This window comes from Ceratotherium simum, chromosome 37 (genome assembly GCF_057802395.1).
Source record: "Ceratotherium simum simum isolate JZ-2026a chromosome 37, ASM5780239v1, whole genome shotgun sequence".
NCBI lineage: Eukaryota > Metazoa > Chordata > Mammalia > Perissodactyla > Rhinocerotidae > Ceratotherium > Ceratotherium simum.
Genome location: NC_141936.1, coordinates 1,168,402 through 1,194,926, shown reverse-complemented (window position 1 = coordinate 1,194,926; position 26,525 = coordinate 1,168,402). Strand labels below are relative to the sequence as shown.

Below are 26,525 nucleotides of genomic sequence, written 5' to 3'. Positions count from 1 at the left end.
ATCCCGCCGACCGGAAGCCAGGGGGCGTGCACAGCCGGCGCCCCCGCCCCCATCGGCCAATCAGCGCGCGAGACTCATGAATAGTGAGCATGCCGGCCCCGCCCTCCACCCCTCGCGGCACCGCCCGCCCGCGCAGACCCAGAGCGCGGCCGCGGACGAAGATGGCGACCGCCATGTACTTGGAGCACTACCTGGACAGTAAGCGCCTCCCGCGCGCCCCGGGCCCGCCGCCCGCGCGCGGCCCTCCCCGCCGCACACCCCTGCGTGCCAGACCAAGCGCGGGGACCGTGGGGCTCGTGGGGGCGGCGGGGCGGTCGACGGCGGCGGGGGCGGCGGGGACGCGCGCGCGGGGCGGGGCCGCGAGGGTGGTGCGCGTGGGGGGCGCGGCGCGGGGGCCCGTCGTCACGGCCCCGCCAATTCCAGGTGCGTCACGGCGGGGCGGGGCCGGCGGGGCGGGGCGGGGTCGGTGTGACCAGGCCCCGCCCCCCGGGTAAGCCCCTGCCCCCAGCCCTGCCAGCCCCGCCCCTCCCCTCCGAGAGTGGGCTCGACCCCTCCCTGCCGGCCCCGCCTCTCCATGCCCCGCCCCATCATTGGCTAGCGTCCCGGTCAGGTCCCGCCCCATCATGGGCTAGGCCCCCGCCCCTCCTGGCTGGCCCACGCTCCTCGTCGACTCCGCCCTCCCTACCGTAGGCCCAGGCCTCGGCCTCGCCCCTGCCCTCCCTCGCTAGGCCCCGCCCTCTCCGGCTAGGCTCCGCCCCCACCCAACTGGGCCGCGCGGTGGTCTAGTCCCAACCCCCATGGACTCTGGGTCCGGCTCTGGCGCTCCAGAGTTGTGTGCCTGCTCGTACTGTGACCTGGGAGTGGCTTCCTTGGAGCGAGGCTCAGTTTGTGTGTCTGCAAGATGGGGAGGCGGTGCTGGCGGAGGGTCTCCCAGGGTGCCTGTCTCTCTGGGTACCTACAAGGCTGGTTAAGGTTCAGGGCCCACGTCCTTGAAGCTCTCGCTGCAGGCGTCCTTCCGTCTTTGTCTACAGGGAGCACAGGTTGGACCCTCCTGATAACTCCTGAACAGATGGTTCTTTCCCGAATTTCTACAGAGAGGGAAATGCAGCCCGCAGGCCCTGGAGTGGGGAGCCTGCGTTTGAACCCTGCGGGTCTCTCCCGCTGGGGGTGCCCTTGGGTGGGGGTTGGGTTGGGTGGCTCTGGAGCGCTGTGCTGCATTGGGTGTATTCACAGCCACTCAGGCCTGGCTGCCCGGGACCCCCGCCTGAGGCTGCCGAGACCAGGGCATGAGCCCCGCTCTGCTGGAGACAGTGGGGAATCCAGCCCTCCCCAAAGGGGTTGCCCAGACCTGGCCATTTGTTCTGCTCTCCGTGGAGGAGAGGCTCTTCCACACCGTTGTCACCAGAGAGGCCTGCACCCACGTGTCTGCTGGGGAGCATTGTGGCTTGCCCTTCTCTGTCCCAGTACCTGCCTGGTGCACTCCATAAGGAGGGTTTGAGGAACGTGAGTTTTGTTGTGCTCGGACCACCTGTATAAAGGCTCGGGAATGGAGGCACCTGCTCCCTCCTTGAGCACCTGCTCTGTGCCAGGAAAGCAAACACGATCCCCATTTTCCTGGAACTTACTATCAGATGGGGCAGATGGAGTTTTTAAAAGTTTGCAGAGGGCCGGCCCCGTGGCTTAGTGGTTAAGTGAGCGCGCTCCACTGCTGGCGACCCGGGTTTGGATCCCGGGCTCGCACCGACGCGCTGCTTCTCGGGCCATGCTGAGGCCGCGTCCCACATACAGCAACTAGAAGGATGTGCAGCTATGACACACAACTATCTACTGGGGCTTTGGGGGGAAAAATAATAAATAAAATCTTTAAAATCTTTAAAAGTTTGCAGAAAGTTAAGGGCCGTGAAGACCAGCAGGTCGTGAGAGGGATGGCACTGTCCTGCAGAGCCCTGGGTGGGACAGAGCAGGGAGGGCCTGGGGAGCCTGGAGGCTTTGGAGGGAGTTTGTGCCACTGTCTGGGTGATCTGGGAAGCACTGGGGCTTTAAGCGGCAGCTTTGTAAGGTTAGATTAGCTCTTAAAATGATCACTGGCAGCTGGGGAGAGCGGAGGGGGCCCAGGACTGAACGCTGGAGCCCAGTCGGGGGCATGGCTTGTCACGGCAGTACAGGCGGGTGGAGAGGTTGGCCTGGACTAGAGGGATGGCAGCGCAGACGGGAAAGCAGCATGGGGTTGACCTGTGCTGTCAGGCATAGTCTCTTCAACTGCATATTAGTTAAACTTGAGTAAAATTGAAAGTTTAGTCCCTCAGTCGTCCTAGCCCCGTTTTGGTGCTTAGTAGCCTCATGTAGCCAGTGCCCGCTGTATCGGGCAGCTCAGAGAGAGAGCATTTCCATCCTTGCATAAAGTTCTGCCAGACCGCGCTGGTCTGCACTGCCTGATGCACTGGATATCAGAGTCAAGTGGAGGGCAGATCAAGGAGGACCCCAGGGTTTGAACTTGCTCAGTGTGGCGGGGTATCTGCAGAGGGGGATGCCTTGGGGTCTGGGGTGGAGGAGTCACCTGGGCCATCTTCCCTACCTCTGCCTCTGCTCACAGCTCCTTTCTAAGTTTGCCTCTAACTTTTTTTTTTTTTTTTATGTGAGGAAGGTCAGCCGTGAGCTAACATCCGTGCCAATCCTCCTCTTTTTGCTGAGGAAACTGGCCCTGGGCTAACGTCTGTGCCCATCTTCCTCCACTTTATATGGGACGCCGCCACAGCATGGCCTGATAAGCAGTGCATTGGTGCACTCCCGGGATCCGAACCCGGGCCGCCAGCAGCAGAGCGTGCACACTTAACCGTTATGCCATAGGGCTGGCCCCTGCCTCTAACTTCTTGAGCTTCTGACCACTTCTGAAGTGTGTCACCCTCTTCTCAGTGTTTGGTACCTGTCCCTGAGAAAAGATACATTAGTCCTTCTCTTCTCCAAACTCTAACAGAAACAGAAGACAAAGCAGGCTTCTTATTTGTAGACTTTAGGTAAAAAGCCTGGGAGGCAGATTTTGTCCTACTACTGAGAAGTACATGTCTCCGTGTTTCAGGTATCGAGAACCTTCCCTGTGAACTTCAGAGGAACTTCCAGCTGATGCGAGAGCTGGACCAGAGGACAGAAGGTGGGTTCAGGGGAGCTGGTGCAGTGGGGCCTGGCCTTGGCTTTAGGCGTTGGGTGGTGCCTTAGAGAGACAGTTGATACTTTAAGATCAAACTTAGTTCCTTGGATTCTTACACATCTTCACGTCACATCTTTATAAGCATCATCCCCTCTTTGCAGTCAAAATGTTCATTACCTTTTCTTTCCTTTAAAAGATTTTCTATTTCCAAACTACGTGTGCATAATTTAAATAGATAGCGCTTTCTGATCTCTTGAAGTTTAACTCCCTATTTCTAAATGTATGTTTTTGCTGCTATTTCTTATTTTATTTTTCTTTAGTTTTAGACTTTATCTACATAGTTGTTATGGAAAATGAAGAGTTCCTTCTCCACTTGCACCCCACCCAGCTCCTGCATACCCATCTCCCTCCCCCGTCTCCTGGTGTAGTGGATTAGAATTTGAATCTGTGGTGGACCGGTGATGGTGTTTCCATGGGACTGCTGTGTAGGTAGTTTACAACTGAGCCGCTCCACATGCTGTGCTTCATGACCTTTTCTGGATCACTGTGGTTTTCTTGGAGTTTTGTGTCAGCTGCACCAGGTTCTCTGCTGGTTCTGTGTTTGCTCCCATGGAGATGGCTCTCCTGGAGCCCTCTGTTCTGCGGTTCTGGTCTGGGCCGATTGTTTCTAGGACTACTGTGCAGATGTTGCCCTGGGTTCTCCTGGGCTCTGCTTCTGCTCCTCTTCGGTGCGGGACCCTGTTTCCTGCCTTGTAAACATCCTCTTTCTTAATTTGCGTGCTTGTTTCGGAGGAGCCTTTTCTCTGGTAGCGTTCTGAAAAAGAGTGCACGAGAAGGTAAACTTCTTATAATGTTGCATTTCTGAAAATGTGTTTGTTCCAGCCTCCTAGTCGATTAGTAGTTTGGCTGGGTATAGAATTCCAGACTGACCAGCATTGTTCCTCAGAATGTGAGAGGCGTTGCTGTGTTGTCTCTTAGCTCCCGTGTTGCTGTTGAGAAATCTGATGCGTTGTGGATTCCTCGCCCTTTATTTGTGTGTCATTTTTTCCTTTGCTGCTTAAAAGCTTTGGCCTGTCCTCTTTATCCCCGAGGTTTTACAGTCCATGATGATGTGCTTGGGTGTGGGTGACTTCATTCATTGTGCCGGCCACACGTTTTGCAAGATTGGAATAGCTGTGGTTTTTCACTAAGGTGTACCGTCCTGACTAGAGGGTGCAGAGACTTCTTTTATTGTGAAATACAGCATTTACATTTAGAAATAAGCATAAACATTTACAGATTGCTTAACAAATATCACCTGGTAAACCTCTCCCCAGATGGAGAAATGGAGCCTCTGGTGCCTGGGGGCTCTGTGTGACCCTCCTGAGTGGACACCACTCCCCGAGAGGCTACCCCCTGAGATTGCACCTGCAGCAGTGGTTTCCTCACCTCTCTAAACCAGAGAGTGAAGAGTTGTGTCTGTTTCCGCCTTTCATATCAGTGGAGTCATACACTATGTTTTCCTTTGTGTCTTCTGTCTCACTCAGTGTCACCTGTTGTGGGATACTCCGTGTTGTCACGTGTGGCAGCAGTTGGTTCCTTTTGTTAATGGGTAGCATTCTGTTGTATGAATGGACCACAGCTTATTTATCTGTTTTATTGTAGATTGGACGTTTGGGTTGTTTCCTGTTTTCTGCACTTAGGAAGGTTTTCCCATGTGTATCCTGACGTCTAAATCTTTAGAAGATGTACCTAGTAGTAGTATGCTAGGTCATAGGTAAGGTGGGCACATACTTTATTATTCAGACAGGGACTCTTGAGAGTCAAAGAGGGCACAATGAGTACTGGCTGGCACAGCAGTCCTGTTCTGGGACTCTCTTGGGGACATTGCCCTGGTTGTAATGTCTGCACATCTGGGTGGATGCACACCTCTGTGAATGCATACCTCCATGATGCACACCTCCAAGGATGCACATGTCCACAATGCACACCTCCTTGGATGCACGCCTCTGTGATACACACCTCCGTGGATGCACACGTCCATGGATGCACACCTCCATAGATGCACATCTCTGTGATGCACACCTCCATGATACACACCTCCATGTGCATACCTCCACAATGCACACGTCCCTGGACACACACATCCATGATGCACACTTCCATGATTCACACCTGCATGGATGCACATCTCCATGATGTACACCTCCATGGATGCACATGTCCATGCACATGTCCATGACGCACACTTCCATGATGCACATGTCCATGGATGCACACCTCTGCGATGCACACCTCTGCGATGCACATGTCCATGGATGCACACTTCCACAATGCACACTTGTGCGAATCACACCTGCATGGATATACATCTCCATGATGCACACCTCCATGGATGCAACCCTCCATCATGCACACCTTTATGATGCGTACCTCCATGGCTGCACACCTCCATGATGCACACCTCCACGATGCACATGTCCGTGATGTAGACCTCCATGATGCACACGTCTATGGATGCACACCTCCATGATGCACACCTCCCCGATGCACACCTCCACGGATACACACCTCTACGATGCACACATCCACGATGCACACTTCTGTGGATGCACACCTCCATGGATGCACACCTCCACGATGCACACCTCTATGATGCACACCTCCATGGATGCACACCTCCACGATGCACACCTCTGTGGATGCACACCTCCACGATGTATACCTCTGTGGATGCACATGTGCACGATGCAGATGTCCATAGATGCACAACTCCATTTATGCACACGTCCACGATGCACACCTCTATGATACATATGTCCACGATGCACACCTCCATGGATGCACACCTGCACGATGCACACCGCCATGAATGCACACCTCCACGATGCATACCTCCACGGATGCACACCTCTGTGATGCACATGTCCATGTATGCATACCTCTGTGATGCACACCTCCATGGATGCACACCTCCACGATGCACACGTCCATGATGCACACCTCCATGATGCACATGTCCATGATGCACACCTCCGTGATGCACACTTCCATGATGCACATGTCCATGATGCACACCTCCATGGATGCACACCTCCATGAATGCACACATCCATGATGCACACCTCCATGAATGCACACGTCCATGATGCACACCTCCATGAATGCACACGTCCATGATGCACACCTCCATGAATGCACACGTCCACGGATGCACACTTCCGCGATGCACACCTCCACGGATGCACATGTCCACGATGCACACCTCCATGATGCACACTTCCACGATGCACACCTCCATGGATGCACGCCTCCACGATGCACACCTCCATGAATGCACACGTCCATGGATGCACACCTCCATGATGCATACCTCCACGATGCACACGTCCATGATGCACACCTCCATGAATGCACACGTCCACGATGCACACCTCCGTGAATGCACACATCCACGATGCACACCTCCATGATGCACACTTCCACGATGCACACCTCCATGAATGCACACGTCCATGATGCACACCTCCGTGAATGCACATGTCCACGATGCACACCTCCATGAATGCACACGTCCACGATGCACACCTCCATGGATGCACACGTCTGTGATGCACACCTCCACGATGCACACTTCCACAATGCACACCTCCATGAATGCACACGTCCACGATGCACACCTCCATGGATGCACACCTCCACGATGCACACCTCCATGGATGCACACCTCCATGGATGCACACCTCCAAGTCTGCGGAAGGCTGTGCCTGCTCTGCTTCCACAGCAGTGCTTCAGAGTTTGTGTCAGGCACTTCTTTGCTAGAACTTGGTATTGTCAGGCTTTATTTGTTGCGAGTCTGATGAGCATGTAGTGCAATCTCATGCAAGGACTAGCTTTTCAACCACTTCTCTATCAGATAAGAAAGCAGAGATCGACATCCTGGCTGCTGAGTATATCTCCACGGTGAAGACTCTTTCTCCAGACCAGCGTGTGGAGCACCTGCAGAAGATCCAGAGCGCCTATAGCAAGTGCAAGGAGTACAGCGATGACAAGGTGCAGCTGGCCATGCAGACCTATGAGATGGTGAGGAGGTGGAGGTGGGCGTGAGGAAGGCCTGGGATGGGGGTTGGGGGGTTGTGGGGGAGGCTGGGCCTCAGGCCACTCCCAGAGGACACTCGCTTCTCCCTTTCACTTAACGGAAAAGCTGCTCAGAAATGGTGCATCCGAGATGAAGGGCGGGCTTTGATAGGGTGGCGCTTCTAGAGAGAGTGCGAGTCAGGAGTGTCCTTCACCTGGAGCCCTTTCTGCTTGTTTGTGTGGTTGGGGAAACCGTTCGTTTTTGTGTATATTTTTTAATGCTTGTTTTTGTCAGCTTTATGTAAAGTGCTAGAATTTTGTCCTGTGCAGTTTCCTCTCAAGTAAGCTTCACTGGGGTCTCCCGCGATGGCACAAAGCCATTGTCCTGCAGCTCCCATGAGGTCGTGCAGTGAAGCACTGCTGTCTTTGTAGGCCGTCACCGGCTAACTCCCTCCCCCGCCTCCCCCAGTAAAACAAACAATAATTTATTAAAAACCTGAACGTTGTATTCGAAAAATACTCTAGAAGGAGAACTTAATGCTCATATTTGGGGTTTTGATGCCCCAAAGTGCTGTGCCTTCAGGGTAAGCAGCCTGTTTTCTAAATGGTTAGGTTTGGTCAGTTGTCATTAGCAGTTAGAGTTTCTCTCTGATGCATAAGGAAGTTTAAGATTGTAGTCCGTTTCCAGACACAGAAGGGTACTGCTCCTCCCTTGTGGACTGTGACGGACGGTGTTGGTCGATTGTCACGAGGCAGCTGGATAGAGGGATGTGTTGTGTTAGTTCCTTGTGAAGTCCGTGTGGTTTCTCCATAGGAGCGCCTCCTTTGTCGGGGCAGTACGGCATTACCTCCTCCGGTTGCCTTGACTGTTCTGCCTTCTCTTTCTTACATCTGAAGCGTTAGAGTTATTTTCTGTTTTATTTTTATTTTTTCGGTTATTCTGTTTGAAAACCTATATATTCTTCAGATTTTTAAATTAGGATTTGGTATCGAATACCCTCACCTCTTATTCTGTTGCATTTTACGACTCTTTTTCACTATTGCCTGCCTTCCTGGTTTTTCCTGTGTAGGATTTATTCTGTTGAGGTGTCAAAATATGTAGGAGAAAAAAGATCCTTGTATAAACTTTGAAATAGTGGGCCCTGTTTTAGCAGAGCTTTATTGATTGAAGACTCAATTAAAGGGCAAGAAAGTGCTTCCTGGTTGACTGCTGGTGCATTTGTGATTCCTGAGGTGGTGTGCTTTCATTTTTAAATGAGACCTGTGAGCATCCTTCCTTTCAGGTGGATAAACACATTCGAAGGCTTGATGCAGACCTCGCACGCTTTGAAGCGGATCTGAAGGACAAGATGGAGGGCAGCGACTTTGAAAGCTCTGGAGGACGTGGGTTAAAAAGCAAGTTTGTTAATTTTTCTTTATTTTGTTACTGTTAACTATGGAGTTTTGAAGAATTTTGTTTGATAAGTGTATCAGGAACATTATGGTAAATATCACATTGGGGTAAACCTTGTCCTGCTTTAGTGAATTCTGGGAAAATAACTGGGGTCTTTATTGTTTTTCAGAAGGTCGAGGTCAAAAAGAGAAAAGAGGCTCCCGGGGTCGCGGCAGGAGAACCTCAGAGGAAGACACTCCAAAGAAAAAGAAGCATAAAGGAGGGTGAGAGCCTCTTTTCTTTTTCCCCAAAGAACACCATTAGTGTTTATTTAGGATCTAGACGCCCCGATGACAACTAACCCTGAGGAAGTGCTTATCACGTGCCGGGTGTCCTTGTAGTTCTTTGTGCTTTACGTGGGTCAGGTCCTCGGTCCCCACAGCAGCCTGAGGTGAGCACCGTTATGGTTGGTGGTTCCCAGGGGCAGTAACCTGCCCGAGGTTTATAGCTAGTGTGTGGAGAGCTGGGTTTGCACCGCTCGGTCTGACTCCAGAACCCATTCTCTTAGCTGTTGTGTGTCCTGCCTCTCGAGGGACACGATAATGTTGATTGACACTTGAAGCTAAGGCACTCTTTAGTAGCTGAATATATATCTGTCTATCATTTTATATTCATTTTGGTATGTTCATTATTAAATTATGACTACATTTATTACATATACATGTCATTTAACCTGAGCTTCTAGATGTTTCATTTAAAGCATTCTCCCACCTGCTCCCCCATCCTCTGAGATACTGTAGTCTTGCTTCATAGAAGTGATATTTAGACTACGGAGAAAATGGTAAACAGTGGCTTCTGTGGAGATGATTCTGACAGTTATGGGGAGAGCTCAGTGGTGTGGTGATAGTTATGGCCGGCTGGTGGTGCAGCGGTTAAGTTTGCCTGCTCCACTTGAGCGGCCCAGAGGTCGCAGGTTTGGATTCGGGTGTGGACCTGCACACAGCTCATCAAGCCATGCTGTGGCGGCATCCGATACACAAAATAGAGGAAGATGGGCACGGATGTTAGCCCAGGGCCAGTCTTCCTCAGCAAAAAGAGGGAAATTGGTGGCAGATGTTAGCTCAGGGCTGGTCTTCTTCACCAAAAAAAAAAAAAAACAAAAAAAAAAACAAAAATGAATTAGTTTTTGACAAATAAAAGGGAAAAGTTTTGGTTCTTAAACCTGATGTTTAAACTTTTATCTTTTAAAAAAACACAAATACCACCTTGGTATTGGAAAGCAATACACAGATGCAGAACTCTGTACAAAACTTGTAGTTTAATGAGTTACAGTGAGAGGCACGTCCTTGTAACCATTGCCTAGTCCGTGACTGACTGCTGCCAGAAGCCCTTTCTCGTGCGCCGTCAACATCATCACCTCCTCCCTCTGCCCCAGAGGAACACGGTCCAGACTCAGGTAGTGTTTATTTCTATTCTTTCTGCATAGTTTTGTCTGCCTTGTGTGCATTGCTGGACACTATAACTTAGTCTCACTGGGTTTTTTTAACCTTTTAAATTAACTTTATTAAGGAATAGTTTACATACAATAAAATGTTCTCATTTTAAGTATACAGTTTGATGCTGTATTCAGTTTCTTTACTTACGGAACTATTCAACCTTTCTATTTCTTCTTGAGTCGGTTTTGGTAATTTATATCTTTCAGGGAATTTGTTGCTTCGTGTAAGTTGTCAGATTTATTGATGTGAAGTTGTTCATAACATTACACTATTATCCTCCTGCTGTTGTGGGATCTGTGCTGATGACCACTCTTTCAGACCTGACATTGGTCATCTGTGTCTTCCCTGATTTTGTCTTGATCTTTCCAGAGAAGTAGCCTTTGGGTTCATTAATTTTTGTTTTTTCTCTGTTGTTGTTTTCTGTTTCACTTGTTTTCCACTCGTATCTTTATTCTTTCCTACTACTAAACTTGGGTTTACTTTGCTTTTCTTTTTCTAGCTCTTTAGGGTGGAAGTAGCTTAGATCATTGATTTTCATGCCCCCCTTCTTTATTTTTTTTTTAAAGATTTTATTTATTTATTCCCCCCCCCGCCCAAAGCCCCAGTAGATAGTTGTATGTCATAGCTGCACATCCATCTAGTTGCTGTATGTGGGACGCGGCCTCAGCATGGCTGGAGAAGCAGTGCGTCAGTGCGTGCCCGGGATCCGAACCCGGGCCGCCAGCAGCGGAGCGTGAGCACTTAACCGCTAAGCCACAGGGCTGGCCCCCCCCTTCTTTTTTATAATTTTATTTATTTATTTTTTTCCCCAAAGCCCCAGTGGATAGTTGTACATCGTAGTTGCACATCCTTCTAGTTGCTGTATGTGGGATGCAGCCTCAGCATGGCCCGACAAGCGGTGGTCGGTGCGCGCCCGGGATCCGAACCCGGGCTGCCAGCAGCGGAGCGCGTGCACTTAACCGCTAAGCCACGGGGCCGGCCCCCCCCTTCTTTTTTAATACAAGTATTTAAAGCTATATGGGCGCTGGCCTGGTGGCTTAGTGGTTAAGTTTGTGCTCTGTGCTTTGGCGGCCCAGGGTTTGCAGGTTCAGATCCTGGGCACGGACCTATGCACCGCTCATCAAGCCAAGCTCTGGCGGCATCCCATATACAAAATAGAAGAAGATGGGCACAGATGTTAGCTTATGGCCAATCTTCCTCACACACACACACACACACAAAAGCTATAAATTTTCTTCTGATTATTGTTTTAGCTGCATCCCACAAATTTTGAAATCTTGTATTTTTATTCCATTCAAAATATTTAAAATTTCCTTCGTGACTTTTCTTTGACCCCCATAGTGTAGAAGTATGTTTTTCAGCTGCACAATAATTTGGGATTTTCCAGGTAACTTTCTGATTTCAATTTCTAATTTAGTTCTACTGTGATCAGAGAACGTGCTATAATTGAAATCCTCTGAAATTGATTAAGACTTGTGTTAGGGCCTATGGTCTGTTTTGATGGATGGTCCACATGCACTTGAAAAGAATGAGTATTGTACTATGGTTGGGTGGAGTGTTCTATCAATGTCAGTTAGATTGCTGGGTTAATAATGCTGTTCAGGTCTTCTAGATCCTTACTGATACTCTGTTTACTTGTTCTGTAAATTACCCAGAGAAGAGTGTGAAATCTCCAACTCTAGTTAGGGATTTGTCTATTTCTCCTTTCTGTTCTGTCAGTTTTTGCTTCACGTATTTTGAAGCTCTGTTATTTGGTGGTTCATACATGTTTAGTTTTTTTTTTTTTTAGTCGAATCCTTGATCATTATGAAACTTCTTTCTTTCCTTTTTTTTTTTTTTTTTGGTGAGGAAGACCAGCCCTGAGCTAAGATCTGATGCCAATCCTCCTCCTTTTTTTTTTTTCTTCCCCAAAGCCCCAGTAGATACTTGTATGTCATAGTTGCACATCCTTCTAGTTGCTGTATGTGGGATGCGGCCTCAGCATGGCTGGAGAAGGGGTGCGTCGGTGCGCGCCTGGGATCCGAACCCGGGCCGCCAGTAGCGGAGCGCGCGCACTTAACCCCTAAGCCACGGGGCCAGCCCTAGAGTGAGTTTCTTAATGGTAGAAAATAGTTGAGTATTGCTTTTTTATCTAGTCTGACAGTGTCTGCCTCTTTGTTGCCATCTTTAGACCATTCAGATTTAACGTAATTAGTGATATGGTTGGATTTAAATTTACCATCTTGCTATTAGTTGTCTGTTTGTCCTGTCTCTTCTTTGGATTAATCACATATATTTTTAGTATTCTATTTTGAGGACTATTCTAGTGTGTACTCCGTTTCATTGACTTACCACAGTGAACTTCAAATAATGTACTGCTTCATGTTTAATGTAAGAACCTATATGAATTTTCTTCCATTTCCTGCTTCCCATCCATTGTGCAGTGGTTGAAAATTTCACTTCTACATATGATATAAGCCTCACAATATATTGTTATTATTATATTAGGTCTAAACCATTGATTATCTTAAACAGATTTTAAAATATGAGAAAACGTTTTTTTTTCTTTTTTGTGAGGAAGATTAGCCCTAAGCTAACATCCGATGCCAATCTGCCTCTTTTTTTTTTTTTTTTTTGTGAGGAAGATTGGCCCTGGGCTAACATCCATGCCCATCTTCCTCCACTTTATATGGGATGCCGCCACAGCATGGCCTGACAAGCAGTGCTTTGGTGCACGCCTGGGACCTGAACCTGTGAACCCCAGGCCGCTGAAGCAGAGCGGGCACACCTAACTGCTACACCACTGGGCTGGCCCCGAGAAAAAGTCGTCACTCTGTATATTTACCGTTTCTAGTGCCCTGCATTTCTTTACATAGATGCAGATTTCCACCTGGTGTCATTTCTCTTCTGCCTGAAGAACTTCCTTTAACATGTTTTCCAGTGCAGGTCTGCTGATGGTGATGAATTTTCTGTTTTTGTTTCTCTGAAAGTGTCTTTATTTCACCTCCATTTTTTCTTTTTTTGATATGAGAAAGACATATACTGGAAGCTTGGCAATAGTTGTCTTTCTTCATTGAACATTTAAACTTTTTTTTTGAGAAAGATGGGCCCTCAGCTAACATCTGCTGCCAATCTTCCCCTTTTATTCTTTTTTTCTCCCCAAAGCCCCAGTAGATAGTTGTATGTCATAGTTGCACATCCTTCTAGTTGCTCTATGTGGGACGCTGCCTCAGCATGGCTTGATGAGTGATGCATAGGTCCGTGCCCAGGGTCTGAACTGGCGAACCCCGGGCTGCCGAAGTGGAGTGCATGAGCCTAACTGCTATGCCACTGGCCTGGTCCCCTCACCTCCATTTTTGAAGGATATTTTCACTGGATACAGAATTTTAGGTTAACTTGTTTTTCTTTCAGCACTGAAGATGTCCCATTGTCTTCCATCTTGCATTGATTCTGATGAGAAGTTAGTGATAATTCTTATCTTTGTTCTGTATGTAAGTGGCTTTATTTTTGCTGCTTCTGTGATTTCCATGTAGCCACTTGATTTTTAACAACTTAATTATGATGTGTCCTGGTGTGATATTGTGTTTATTCTGCTTGGAGCTCATTGAGTTTCTTGGAGCTGTTGGTTTATAGTTTGCATCAAATTTGGGACTCTAATTACATGTATGTTAGTTAGCTTGATATTTTCCCACAGATTACTGAGGCTCTGCTTATTTTTTTGTCAGCATTTTTCTTTCTATGCTTCAGTTTGGATAGTTTCTATGACGTTATCTTCAAGTCTTGTCTTCCTTGGTATTTTATTTAATCTTAATCTCGTCTAGTGAATCTTTGATTTGAGAGATTTTCCTTTCAAGAGATTCTGTTTGTTTCTTCCATTTCTTTGATTACATTCATATTTTCATTTATATCTTCAAATGAGTATTTATAATAGCTTTTTTTTAAAGACCTTCTCTTCTGGTTCTATGTATGTTATTTCCAGGTTTCTTTTTTTTTTTTTTTTTTTAACTTTTTTATTAAAGTATGATTGACATACAAAAAGCTGTACATAATTAATGTATACAACTCAATGAGTTTGGCATGTCTTTCTATTGACTGATTTTTCTCCTGGTTATACATAACATTTTCCTGCTTCTTCACATGTCTAGTAATTTTTGACTGGATGCTAAATAGTGTGAATGTTATGTTGTTAAATATCTGGATTTTGTTGTCTTCATTTAATGGGTGTTGAATTTTTTTATTTTTATTTTATTTTTATTTTTATTTATTTATTGTTTTGTGTGAGGAAGATCAGCCCTGAGCTAACATCTGATGCCAATCCTCCTCTTTTTTCTGAGGAAGATTGGCCCTGGGCTAACATCTGTGCCCATCTTCCTCTACTTTATATGGGACGCCACCACAGCATGGCTTGAAAGCGGTGCGTTCGTACGTGCCCGGGATCCGAACCTGTGAACCCCGGGCTGCCAATGTACAGCATGTGCACTTAACCACTATGCCACCAGGCTGGCCCCTGAATTTTTTTATTTTTAAATTTTTGGTCAGTAGTTTAATCACCCGTGAATCAGCTTGATCCTTTGCAGGTTTGTTTTTAACCTTTGTAAAAAACTTTTTCTTGAAGGGCTAGATTGTAAATATTTTAGGCTCGCAGGCCATATTGTCTCCATTATGACCACTTAACTCTGTTGTTTTATATCGAAAGCATCCACAGAAAATATATAGATGAATGATGTGGCTGTGTTTCAATAAAACTTTATTTACAGAAACAGGCAGCCACCTGTAGGCTGCATTTTGGCAACCCCTGGGTTAGGGTAGCCTTGGCTCCAGGGTTGGTTCAGCCCTGCTGCTAAGGTGTGATCCTCTTGGGTTCTCTTCTGAATGCCTTTGGTGTTTAGCAAGGCCTCTCCATTCTGGCTGGCTGGAGCTCGAGTGTCATCCGGCCTGCAGTGAGCTTTGGGAATTGTTCGGCTCACAGCTCCCTGGTTTCTCTGCCTGGCCTTGTGGATTCTCACCCTGTGCACAAACTGCTTAGTTTTTAGCTAAAAAATCAAGGGTATTCCTTTGCAGATTTCCAGCAGCCTCGCTTTCCCTGAACTTTGATTTTTTTCTCCTTGGTTCTAGACACCCATGCTCTATTTGTTTTTCTTCTCCACAGACTGGAGTGTGGAAAATGCCTCCAGGCAGAAAGCCGAGATGATTGCAGGTCTCATCGTGTTTGTTTGCCTTCTCTCAGGATGGCAGGCTTGTGCTGCCTTTTGTCCAGTGTCTGAGGACAGTTGTTGCATATATTTTGTCCAGTTTTCTAGATGTTCACAATAGGAGGGCAGGTTCAGTACCTGTTAGTATGTCATGGTCAGAGGTAGTCTTTTTCTTTTTTTTTTTTCAGGTAAGTCCTTTAAGTCTCTTTAATATATAAGTTTTTCTCCGTCCTTTTCTTTTCTTTACAATTTTCATTTTGAAGGACCCAGACCATTTGACTTGGAGAGTTTCCCAGAGTCTGGATTTTGCTGACAAGATGTAAAATCTTTTTTTTTTTTTTAATTTTATTTCTTTATTTTTCCCCCAAAGCTCCAGTAGATAGTTGTATGTCATAGCTGCACATCCTTCCAGTTGCTGTATGTGGGACGCAGCCTCAGCATGGCCGGAGAAGCGGCGCGTCGGTGCGCGCCCGGGATCCGAACCCGGGCCGCCAGCAGCGGAGCGCGCGCACTTAACCGCCAAGCCACGGGGCCGGCCCAAGATGTAAAATCTTGACAGCACATCTTCACGGAGCATTTAGACAGTGCTTCTCCTCGTTCACTCGGTGGGACTTCAGCCTGACCTTTGACTGGGAATGCGTAGTCTTGTGTGTGTTCTTGTTTAAGCCAGAGTTCTGTAATCTGGCAGGACATTTACCACTGGGCCATGAGACCTGCTTCAGAGGTGATCGAAAGCATCTGCCTTATGGTGGATATGTTTGTTACTGACTCTCATGTGAACAGTTAGGCTCTGTTAGTTACAGATGAATGAGATCATAAACGTTAATTTCATATTTTACTGTTTTCATTTGATCCTTTTATTTATTTTTTTTAAAGATTTTAGTTCTGGGGCCAGCCCGGTGGCACAAGCGGTTAAGTGCATGCGCTCTGCTGCAGTGGCCTGGGGTTCACAGGCTCAGATCCCGGGCGCGCACCGACGCGCCACTTGTCAGGCCATGCTGTGGCGGGCGTCCCATATAAAGTGCAAGAAGATGGGCATGGATGTTAGCCCAGGGCCAGTGTTCCTCAGCAAAAAAAAAAAAGAGGAAGATTGGCAGATGTTAACTGAGGGCTGATCTTCCTTAAAAAAATTTTTAGTTCCTATTTGAAAAGTCTTCATATTTGCATCCACATTCATCTTGTTCATATTTTCTTTTTTTTTTTTTTTCAGGAAGGTGGGCCTTGAGCTAACATCCTCCTCTTTTTGCTGAGGAAGACTGGCCCTGGGCTAACATCCGTGCCCATCTTCCTCCACTTTATATGGGACGCCGCCACAGCATGGCCTGACAAGTGGTGCATTGGTGCGCACCCGGGATCTGAACCCAGGCTGCCAGCAGTGGATCGCGCACACTTAACCGCCACGCCACGGGGCCGGCCCCGTATTTTCTTTATAGTAACTATTTAAAGCCCTTGCCTGCTGATTGTTTTCTTTCTTTCTTTTTTTTTTTTTTTGTGAGGAAGATTGGCCCTGAGCTAACATCTATTGCTAATCCTCCTCTTTTTGCTGAGGAAGGTTGTTGCTGAGCTGACATCTGGGCCCATCTGCCTCTATTTTGTATGTGGGATGCTACCACAGGACGGCTTGACGAGCGGTGTGTAGGTCTGTGCCCAGAATCCGAGCCTGCAACCCCTGGGCTGCTGAAGCAGAGTGTGTGAACTTAACCACTACGTTGCTGGGCTGAGTCTGTTTTGTCTATTGTCTGTTTAGTCCCTGGAGAGTCTATTTTGCCTTCCCTAGAGACTGCCTGCAGGGGCCAGTCAGCGCTAGGGCGCTGTTTAGCTTTCCTCTTTTGCCTCCCACCCACGCTGCTTCCACAGTTGGTGGCGTCCTGGAGGAGGGTGCTGGCTGTGTGGGAGGCAGGCCCCTTCCCCAAGGACAGGGCAGGGATCTTCGCTCTGCCTTTCTGTCACTCTGCAGCCTCTGCGTAGCCCTTGGGTTCAGTAAGTGGACGGTGGGGTCCTGAAGTATCAGTGGCTGTGTGTCTTTGAAATGTGGTTTTAGCAATTTGTTGGGTTTGGTGTTTTAACTTGTGGTAGCAGCGTCCATGTCTTCCTGCTCCTTCCTGCTCAGACCCCCAAGGCACACCTCGCCTTTTCTGGGGAAGAGCAGATATTCTCATCCGTCTCCTCCTCACCTACGGTCCCCTCAGAGGGAACAAGACTCCAGTTCCCTGGTGCGGTTGGGGCCTCCCTGAAGGGGCATGCGCCTGGCTGTGCCTCAGGGACCGCAGTCATGACCTACGTCTTGCAGCCATCTTTCTGTGCGCGCTTGAGATGGCTGGGGCGTGTAGCTTTTCCCCCGACAGAGCCGTGATGCTGTGTGCACTGCTGACCGCTGCCTAATAGTGGCGAGGAGCCGAGTGGCTTGGCTGCCACTCCCCGGCCTTCCTGCTGGGCTGGCTGCAGCAACTGCAGATGAGGAGGGGACGTCGTGGGTGGTGATGTTTGTGGAGCTCCTCGGCGAGTCGGGCTGGACCTGGCTCTTCTCTGTGAATCCGTTTCTGTTCCATGGCCACCCTGAGCGGCGGTGCTGTCACTGTCCCATTTTACAGGCATCAGGACAGGCCAGAGAGACCGGCTGAAGTGAGGGGTGTGAGGCCTGCCCTGGAATCTGGCTCTGACATCCAACCTTGGGTGTGGTGCAGGCCGTCTCCGGGGGATGTAAGAGCAGTGCTGGGGTCAGAGTGAGCGTCTTGAGAGAAGGCCAATGGACTCAAACCCTGGCCTGCCCAGGGGCGCATGTAGGGTGGTACGGCTCCGAGGACGCGGCCCTGAGACCTTTGCAGGGAGCCCCCTCATTGTGGTCTAGAGCTCTCACACGCCTCCTTTGTCCCGTCGGCACCATGGCCTCACAGCCCACTTTTGAGTGCTGCTGCAGTTTTCAGAATGCCTTGGTCTGTTGCAGGTTCTGTCTTCCCTGTTGGGGGACCCCAGGCTGGACAGGGAGGGCCTTCCTAGAGTGGTGTGTTCGCAGACCTCACAGACGTCATCCCTTCCTGTCTGTGGAGTCCTGCTGGCCGCGGCTGCCCGGGTGCACTGTCACTGCCCCAGGGACTTGCCTGGCCAGTACTTTCTGGCAAGGCAGGACCTGTGTCTGGATGCACGGGCAGTTTCCCCTGTAGCCCCCTGAGTCCCAAAGCTTGGATGAGCAGCTGCCCCTGCTGGGGGGCTCCCTGAAGTGCTTGAGAAGCACATTTTGGGGTTCAGGTATGGGAGGGGGCTCCCTGGCACTGCCTGGCGGGGGATACTTACCATGTCCAGGGGAATTAGCTTGGCGGATGCTTGTGCCTGATAGGGCCAGAGCAAGGTGGCGAGTACCACCAATAGTGAGGTCGCCCTGGCCTGTCCAAGGGACAGGCTTGGCAATGGGAAAGGCCCTGATGGGCTTGGCTTTCCCATGACTTCCTGGCTGCTTCATTCTGGGAGTAGGAGCAGCGCCCACTTAGCCCCTCAAGTGAGACTGGAGAGGGGGGTCATGCAGGAGTGATCCTCGGGCCTCCCTGCTGGCTGGGTGGTATCCTTGCCGAGTGGTCCCCTCAACCCCTCCAGCCTCTCCTGCTGCCACCTGGATCGGGCCTGTGCCCTTAAATGGGGGGTGACAGGTGCAGGTCAAGTGGTAGCTCAAGGTGTGAAAGGTTGGTCAAGCGTCGCAGGCAGAACGCACAGAGCAGCTGGAATGACGACAGTGCAGAAGAGCAGAGAGCACTGCAAGAGAGAGTGTTGTGGGTTCGTCTGTGGGTGATTCCTAAGAGGCTTTGCATGGGTCATCCAGGGCGACCACCTGGGCGGGACCCCCACTGACGGCAGGACAGAGACAGGAAGGCGGGTGAGAAATCTGAGTTTCCATGGAAAGCCAAGGAAACAGTGTCCCAGCCTCAAGGACTACTTGTGACTCGCTTGAAGCAGTGTTGAAAGCACATGGATCAGATACACCTGTGTGACGCTCACGGATTTCAGACACAAAGAGAAAATCCTGTCTGTTCTGAGAGACAGAATGTGGGTTACCTACAAAGAGAAAGACTCAGACTGGCTCTGGAGCCCTCATGGGCAGCATTCATGTCGGGGGGCAGGGCTCACACTGGGGCCAGCGCCCGGGTCGGGGGGCAGTGCCCGGGTCGGGGGGCAGCACTTACAGGTTGGGGGGACAGTGCAGTGGCTCGGGTGTGCTGTGGAGCCTTGATGTGTGACCGCAAAGGCACAGAATGTTTCTAGACAAACCTTCAGGAAAAAGGTCAGCGGAGATTCTCTCTGGGAATTAGACTCCTCGTCTCGCCCCGTCCCCGTCCGTGTGTCTGACTTTCCAGGCTGCCACTGCTCCTGAGCGTCCCTTTTGCCACGTTCTTCGTGTTCCTTGATGTGTTTATGTCGCAAAAGTGTGTGTGATACACGTGTATATTCTTGATTTGGGGGTAGGGCAGGGAATGTTTTCCTTCTGTACTAATGGGAATATACTGTCTGTGCTAGCCTGCAGATTGCAAATTTATTTGAAAAATAATGAAACTCGTAAAAGAGTAAATTCCCCCTACCTTCCCTGTAACACAGGTGAAGGTTCATTCTCACCCTCCCACCCGCTCAGCTGAGGGCTGTGGGGAGCTGATTTGGAGGGAGGTGTGGGCAGGGCGGGATTCTGGCCAGGCTGCTGGTTGGAGGCCCAGGGGGAGCTGCAGAGGTGGGGGTGACAGGCCTGCCTCACTGGGGTGGGTTGGGGAGGGTGGCATGTGGTCAGAGGTGGCCTGGCTAACCGGTGGGCAGCTGAGTGGGTGTGGCGGGCTCCTGAGATTTAGAGCTTGAGGAAGGGTGAGGGGAGCTGGTGGGTGCCATGGGTTTTGGGGTGAAACTGCTGTGTGAAGATGTGATGGGGATGTGCTGGCCATTCTTGTGGGAGGAGGTGCAGTTACTGGGAGAGCTGGTGAAGGCAGGGCCCATCAGACACCTGGACCCGTGTGGGATGGGGTCCAGCCAGGGTTCTCAGATGTCGCCAACTGTCCGCTGGTGGGTAGTGATGTGTGCTGGATGGGAGAGGGCCCCCAAGAGGCCGAGGAGGGTCGACCTGGGGCAGTCGGGGGGAGCCCAGGCAGCAGGTCCTGTCCAGATGGAGGGACTGAGACGGGCATGGATGCATGTCCCCAGAGTGGGACTGGACTCCGATGCTGTGGGGTGAGCACTTTTCCCTTCACACACTCTCGGGCGCCTTCACACCACGGTGTCCTTGTCTGGCCCCATGGGGGGCAATATATCCCCACCCACTTGCTGCTCACCGCTGTTGTTTCCTCGCAGGTCTGAGTTCACTGACACCATCCTGTCCGTGCATCCCTCTGACGTGCTGGACATGCCTGTGGACCCGAATGAGCCCACCTACTGCCTGTGCCACCAGGTGTCCTATGGGGAGATGATAGGCTGTGACAATCCGGATGTGAGTGTCGGGGCTACCAAGGCAGGGTGGCCGCAGGATGTGGGATGGGGAACCCGGACGCTGTGGCATCCTCCTGTGGGACACGCGCCCTCGGGCTGGGGTGTGGAGGCTGTTTTCTTCCTCTGGCACACCAGGCATGCAGAGTGCTGACTGCCGCCTCTTCCCTTCTCCTTGCAGTGTCCAATCGAGTGGTTTCACTTCGCCTGTGTGGACCTGACCACAAAACCCAAAGGAAAATGGTCAGTACGTGTCCCCTCGGCCCACGGGCATCGCGTGTGCTATCTTCCCTCCAGAACTGGGCCATGTGGCTCGCCTGGTGGGACCTTTCCCACTGCGACCTGGGGCGAACACTTTGGGTGTGCCTGTGGGGACCTGGCCCCCTGTCAAGGCACTGGTCCTGGTCCTGGGGCCCAGCTGGCAGAGGGACACCTGCTGCCCCTCACCTGGGGTCGAGTCTTTTATTATGTTTGCATAATACATACCTTTCTGTCATTCTCCTAAAGAACGGCCATTCTGACTCTTTTGAGTGAGGTAGAGATAATCCTACATAAAAATGAGAAATGAGGGGTTCTTTCCCTTGGGGAAACATTGAGCAAAGATGAATAGCATTAAAGAAATTGCGACCTGGCTGCAGGCCAGAGCTTGCTCTTTGCTGGAGGGTTTCCGTCTACTCGATATGATGTGTAGCAGGACTTCCATTTTCTGTTCTGGATCCTTGCATTCATTCGGCAGAAGCAGCTTTTATATTATTCCTAAGGTTTCATTTAACTAAAAACCCGGTTTTGTTTACCTGCAGTAAATATGGACGTCTCAGGGCTGGCATCATGTTCTCAGATGAGATCTTGGATATTGCCCTCCTCGTTGGTGTGTGTGTAGCAGCCAGTTTCCTCTAGTGACGTTACTTGTGTGCGGACAGAGGGACATTAGAAACCCCAGAGGACAGTCTGCGTTATCCCGGGTCTTCAGTGGATGACAGCGAAGGCGGGGTACTCACATGTCTCGGAACCGTGTGCGGTCCTGGCGGGTGGCCCCCTCGGCACTATGATGCACCCGCGAGTCTGAGAAGTGACGCAGTGGGCCCCAGCACCACCCTGTGGTGTGGGTGACGGGGACATGACGACGGAGCTGGCAGAACTGGGTGGCCCGCTGGGCTGAGGAGGCTGATGCCCAGGGCAAGCTTGGCTTGTGATGGGATGGGACCCGTGTGCTGACAGAGGGGACATGTGGGCCGGCTTCGGAGCGTGAGGAAGGGAGATTTGATTGGAGTTTGACTTTGGGCGTGGTGGGTTTGAGTTGTTTGCGGGACTTCCAGGTGGAAGAGTCTAGTGACAGGACGCACAGAGCCGGGAAGGTCCACCCGTGCCATCTAACTCCTGGCTTCTCTGTGGTCGTTCTAGAGACACAAAGTGCACAGGCTCCCCCCCGACCCCCCTTTCAGGAAGATTTAAGCTCTTTGACTGACATGTTTGTGCCCTGTGAGCCTCCACGTGAGCATGTTCGCTGGGGGAGCGTTGCCTTCTCTGGGGCTTGGGCGGGGGCAGGGACATGCTCAGTGCTCACTCACTGGCACAGACTGGACGCTGGCGGACGGTGGCGTGGGGCCTGGGGAGCTCAGTCACACGAATCAGCTGCCTCCTGCCTGGGGAGCTCAGGAGGGCTAAGGTGGAAAGCAGCGTGGAATGTCCCCTTGTGTCATTAGCAACTGCCGTGGTCCAGGAGTCACCAAGAACAGTCCCCTGTGTCTGAGGCTCTAGAACTTGCCCAGAGTCATCAGGGAGCACTTGTTAACCATGCAGATTCCAGGGCCCACTTGACTGTGCAGGACAGGGCCCGGGACCCTGTGCCCACCTGGTTAAGCTGCCAGGCCGTCCTCTGCCCATACTTGGCCATCAGCACCTGCAGTCCACCAGCGTGACCTGAGTGTCGTCTCCATTTTGATCTCTGGTGACCTTGTTATCGCTCAGGGAAGACTGATAAGCTGATCAGGAGGAATGCTCATGTGTAAACAATTTTGCTCGTTGATGTGTATCTGTCAGCTTCAAAACAGACGTGCCAGATAGAGTGACCTGCATAGGAGGTCCCTCCCCACGGGAGCTGTGCGCTCTCTGTACTTGTGGGTCTCTCTTCTGGCACTGTCTCACCGTTGTCCAGCTGTCCTGGGAGACCAGCGGAGGCGGGGTCTGGGCCTCCCGCGCACAATTGGCTGATCAGTTTGTCTTTCTCGTCACAGGTTCTGTCCACGGTGTGTCCAGGAAAGAAAGAAGAAGAAGTGAGGAGGAGGCCAACACCAACCAGAAGAGCAAGTTAATATATTCCTTCATTCATGTTGCAATATTTTATCTTCATTTTAAAACTACCTTGTTTCTAATGATCTTTAATAACTCAATGGCCCATTGTAATTCTGGATATCTCCTAAGACAGACAAGAATCCACCTGAGCCCTGCTTGCAGAGGAGCAATCTTACGGGGCTCACCCCAGTGACTTCCTTCTCGTGACTGTTTGTACAGCACCCCCGCACTGAGCGTGGCCAGCACCCCGAGTAGCCCGAGGGGCTTCCGTGGGCGCGTGTGTGCGGAGTGTGGGGGTGCTGGGGACGTTCCCACCAGGTGCACTGCCATCACTTTGCAGCTAGAGGTGCGAGCCTTGCGTAGTCGTCCCTAGTCTCCTGGGGCCGCACCCCGAGAGCCCCAGCAGCACTGTAAGCACAGCTGTCCCACACCGAGGTGCATGCACGTAGAGGCTGAGGCGGCGTCCTCCACACCTCGGCTCTGCCTGGAAGCCATTGACCTGTCTGGGGAGGGCTGGGCCCTTCCGGAGCAGGAGGTCTCTGCCTCGCCGTGCGTTGCCTTTCCGTCTGGACTCGCGGTTCTCTCCGAAAGGGTTTCACCTTCTGGAGGAAATGGCTGTTCATTAGCAAACAGGCTGCACCAATGAGAGACGTTGGGACAGACGGGCTGATGTTCTATTTCTCTGGGAATTCCTGACATTTTTACTGTGAAGATGAAATTATTGTAATAGCATGAAGAACAGTGGGTGTGTGTGTATATGAAGTGACTCCCGTCTGCCAAGAGCGGCATTTAAACCTGTTCATGTTACACATAGATCAGCAGCTCATGTTTGAGGGACTATGATTATGTGATATGATTTGTGAGTTTCTTGTCCACCGTAGCAGTTCTGGAATGAAGCTAGGAAACTAGAGTGTATTTTCTGTTTAATCAGCGTCCACCAAACCGATTTTGAACTGTCTTTTTGGTAGTAGTTGGGGGAAATAGCATACATTTGGTGTGTTGAGATCCATGTGTGATGGTGCATTAAGTGTGACTTCTGACAGCATCCTTGGACCCTCTGAAACCCTCCAGCACGCGTCTAGAGAAGTCAGAGGATCCCTGAAGGAAGAAGGGAGACCTGTTTCTGTCCTCGTGCCAGAAAAAGAAATCCACGAGATAGAATCAAGATGTGAGACTCCCGATTTAGGAAGAAACCCATTTCCTTTATGAGGAGAGTCATCTGGACAGATACCCCTGCCTCCTTCTGATGGCCTTGCTTACTGGATATTAACAGTCCTCCTGTCTTCTAATATGTCACCAAGGAGAGGAAATGAGGCCGAAAGGATCTCATGAAGCTGTGTTCCGGATGGGCCGCTGCCCATACGTAAGTTAATATTTGGCGAATGAGAGCGGAACGTCCGAGGGCAGTTGGGGTCCGGCTGGCATCTACGCCTGTGGTTCTCAGCAGGTCTCAGCCTGCACTGGCCGTGTCTGGACTGCTGTCCTTTCTAGAGTGAGCTGAGGGGCAGGACTTGCTCCCAAATGACTGCGGGTGGGGACAGTTCGGCATGCTTGACCCTTCCAGTCTCGGGCTGGTGGGTCAGGGTAGGGGTCAGTAGCTGCCTCTGCCGTCCCTGTGGGTCCCCAGGCCTGACAAGCCTTTTCAGAACCGATCCTTCCTGCTGCTCAAAAAGAAGTGTCCGGGGCGGCATCTGCCTGAGCGCCGACGAACACACCCATTGGTCTCAGCTGCAGCTGGAACACGAGGCATGTTTGTATTTAGTAACTTAGCTTTTTGTTGACAGAGGTGTTTAAAGATTGTGGGGAATAAATTGTGGAAACATTTTTTTCTTTGCTCTTTCACCAGTTTTTGTGGGGAGGATAGGTAAGTACAGTAGGTTAGCCATGAATCTGTGGAAGCTAATTAATATTTGCACTTCATCTCTGAACCCTTCACACCTACTGTCATCCGGGAAGACACTGGTGTTGCGGGTGGAGGTTGATGGCGGGTTAAGTTTCGATTGTCTCTGGTTTCCTGAGGCCTCAGTCACTTCCCAGGAAAGATGACTGACTCTCCGTCTTAAGCTTTTGTTTAAGTTCGATGATGTTGCCCTGCTTGTCACTGTCACACCCCACGTGTTGACCGTTGTTTACATTTCTGTGCTGATCTGTTCCTAGTGTTTACTTTTGCAGCTACAATAATGTCCCCCAAATAATATGCTTATAGCTGTGGAGAAAGCAGAAAACGTGGGCAGGACAGGAAGGTTCCCTGGAGCATTGTTTGGATCATGACTGAATGCCTTTCTTGACACTCATACTGTCTGTGTGTCGGAGAGACACTCAAGAGTGGCTGGTTGGGAAAGAATGTCCTGCCACCTGGCCTGGCTCCAGCCCTGCAGGGGTGGCGGGAGCCCACGCTGCTTGCACCATCCAGGGATTGCTCCACGAAGCCTGGCCGCCATTGTCTCGGGGGTGATTCAGGCCAGACTGCCCGTCCTTGCCTGCCAGGCGCCAGATCTGATCCTGGAGGCGGCTGTGGAGCCAACCCCATCCCTCGGGTTGAGGGGGTCTGGGCTGGGCCCAGCGGGTCACTCTCGCAGCTGTATCTGAGCCAAGGGCGAGGGCCCTCCATGGCTGTGGGGTCTGCTCGTAAGGGAAGAAGTACCTTGTTCAGAGGAGAAGCAGAATCACTTTGCTTGTTCACAGTCAGCAATTTGAGAAACCTCCTCTCGTCTCCCTGTGGGGGAACAAATGCTGCGCTAATAGAAACTTTATTAAGCGGAGCCCCCTGCATCTGGGGCTGCCCTGGTGGAGTTGTCGGCTGGGACGCAGTTGCTGAGCCGAGGCTCATGTGACTGTCCCCATTGTGCAGGCTGGGGCCCCCAGGCAGGTGGGACATGAAGGTGGTACTGGCCAGGGCCGTGGGAACCGGGCGGCTTCCAACCTGCCCAGGGCAGCAGACGCCCGAGTTGCAGCCTGTGCACTGGGAGTGGCAGGGTTTGCTGGGATACATGGGGACGACGGCCAGCTCTGTGTCAGGCCCGTCCCCACAGCCACACCACACTCGGCCTCCTGACTGTCCCTGCAGCCCTTGGCAGGGACTGCCTTGAGCAATAACACTGTCCAAAGAGCAGCTTCCCCGTATGGCCACAGCCAGGGTCTGCCCCATCTGGGATTCGGACACTTATGGGCATTGAAGATTTAAGGTTTTCCTCAATTTTTATTGAACAGTGATTGCTCTTCATTACCTGTGCTGAGAGGAATTTTAAAAGGAAGTCTAAGAAAAACGTTCTCATTCAGGAGAGAGCTCCATGAGGTTTCTTTCTTCCTACATAGGTATTCTGTGGTGTTCACCTTTACCACATTTCATCCAAAAAGATGATGCAGCTTTAACATGAATGTTACATTTTATTTTCAAGGAATTATTATCTATGTTCCCTTTGTAAAGGAAAGATAATATTGTAAATCTTTTTATTAAATAATGTAAAGATGTATATCTGTATTTTTGGATCATGTTATAGATTATGGATATATTGTTTAATAAATAAAGTATTTTTTGGAGTAAA

The 26,525-nt window shown here is 50.5% G+C and overlaps 1 protein-coding gene across 1 annotated transcript; it reads left to right on the top strand.

Moving 5' to 3' along the window:
• Positions 1 to 137: 137 nt before the first annotated feature.
• Positions 138 to 26,525, top strand: ING5 (inhibitor of growth family member 5). The gene is made up of 8 exons (XM_004427763.3): positions 138 to 198; positions 3,077 to 3,148; positions 7,041 to 7,207; positions 8,485 to 8,596; positions 8,764 to 8,857; positions 20,557 to 20,692; positions 20,870 to 20,931; positions 22,923 to 26,525. The coding sequence occupies exons 1-8, from the start codon at positions 162 to 164 to the stop codon at positions 22,963 to 22,965; spliced, it is 723 nt and encodes a 240-aa protein (XP_004427820.1). The 5' UTR covers positions 138 to 161; the 3' UTR covers positions 22,966 to 26,525.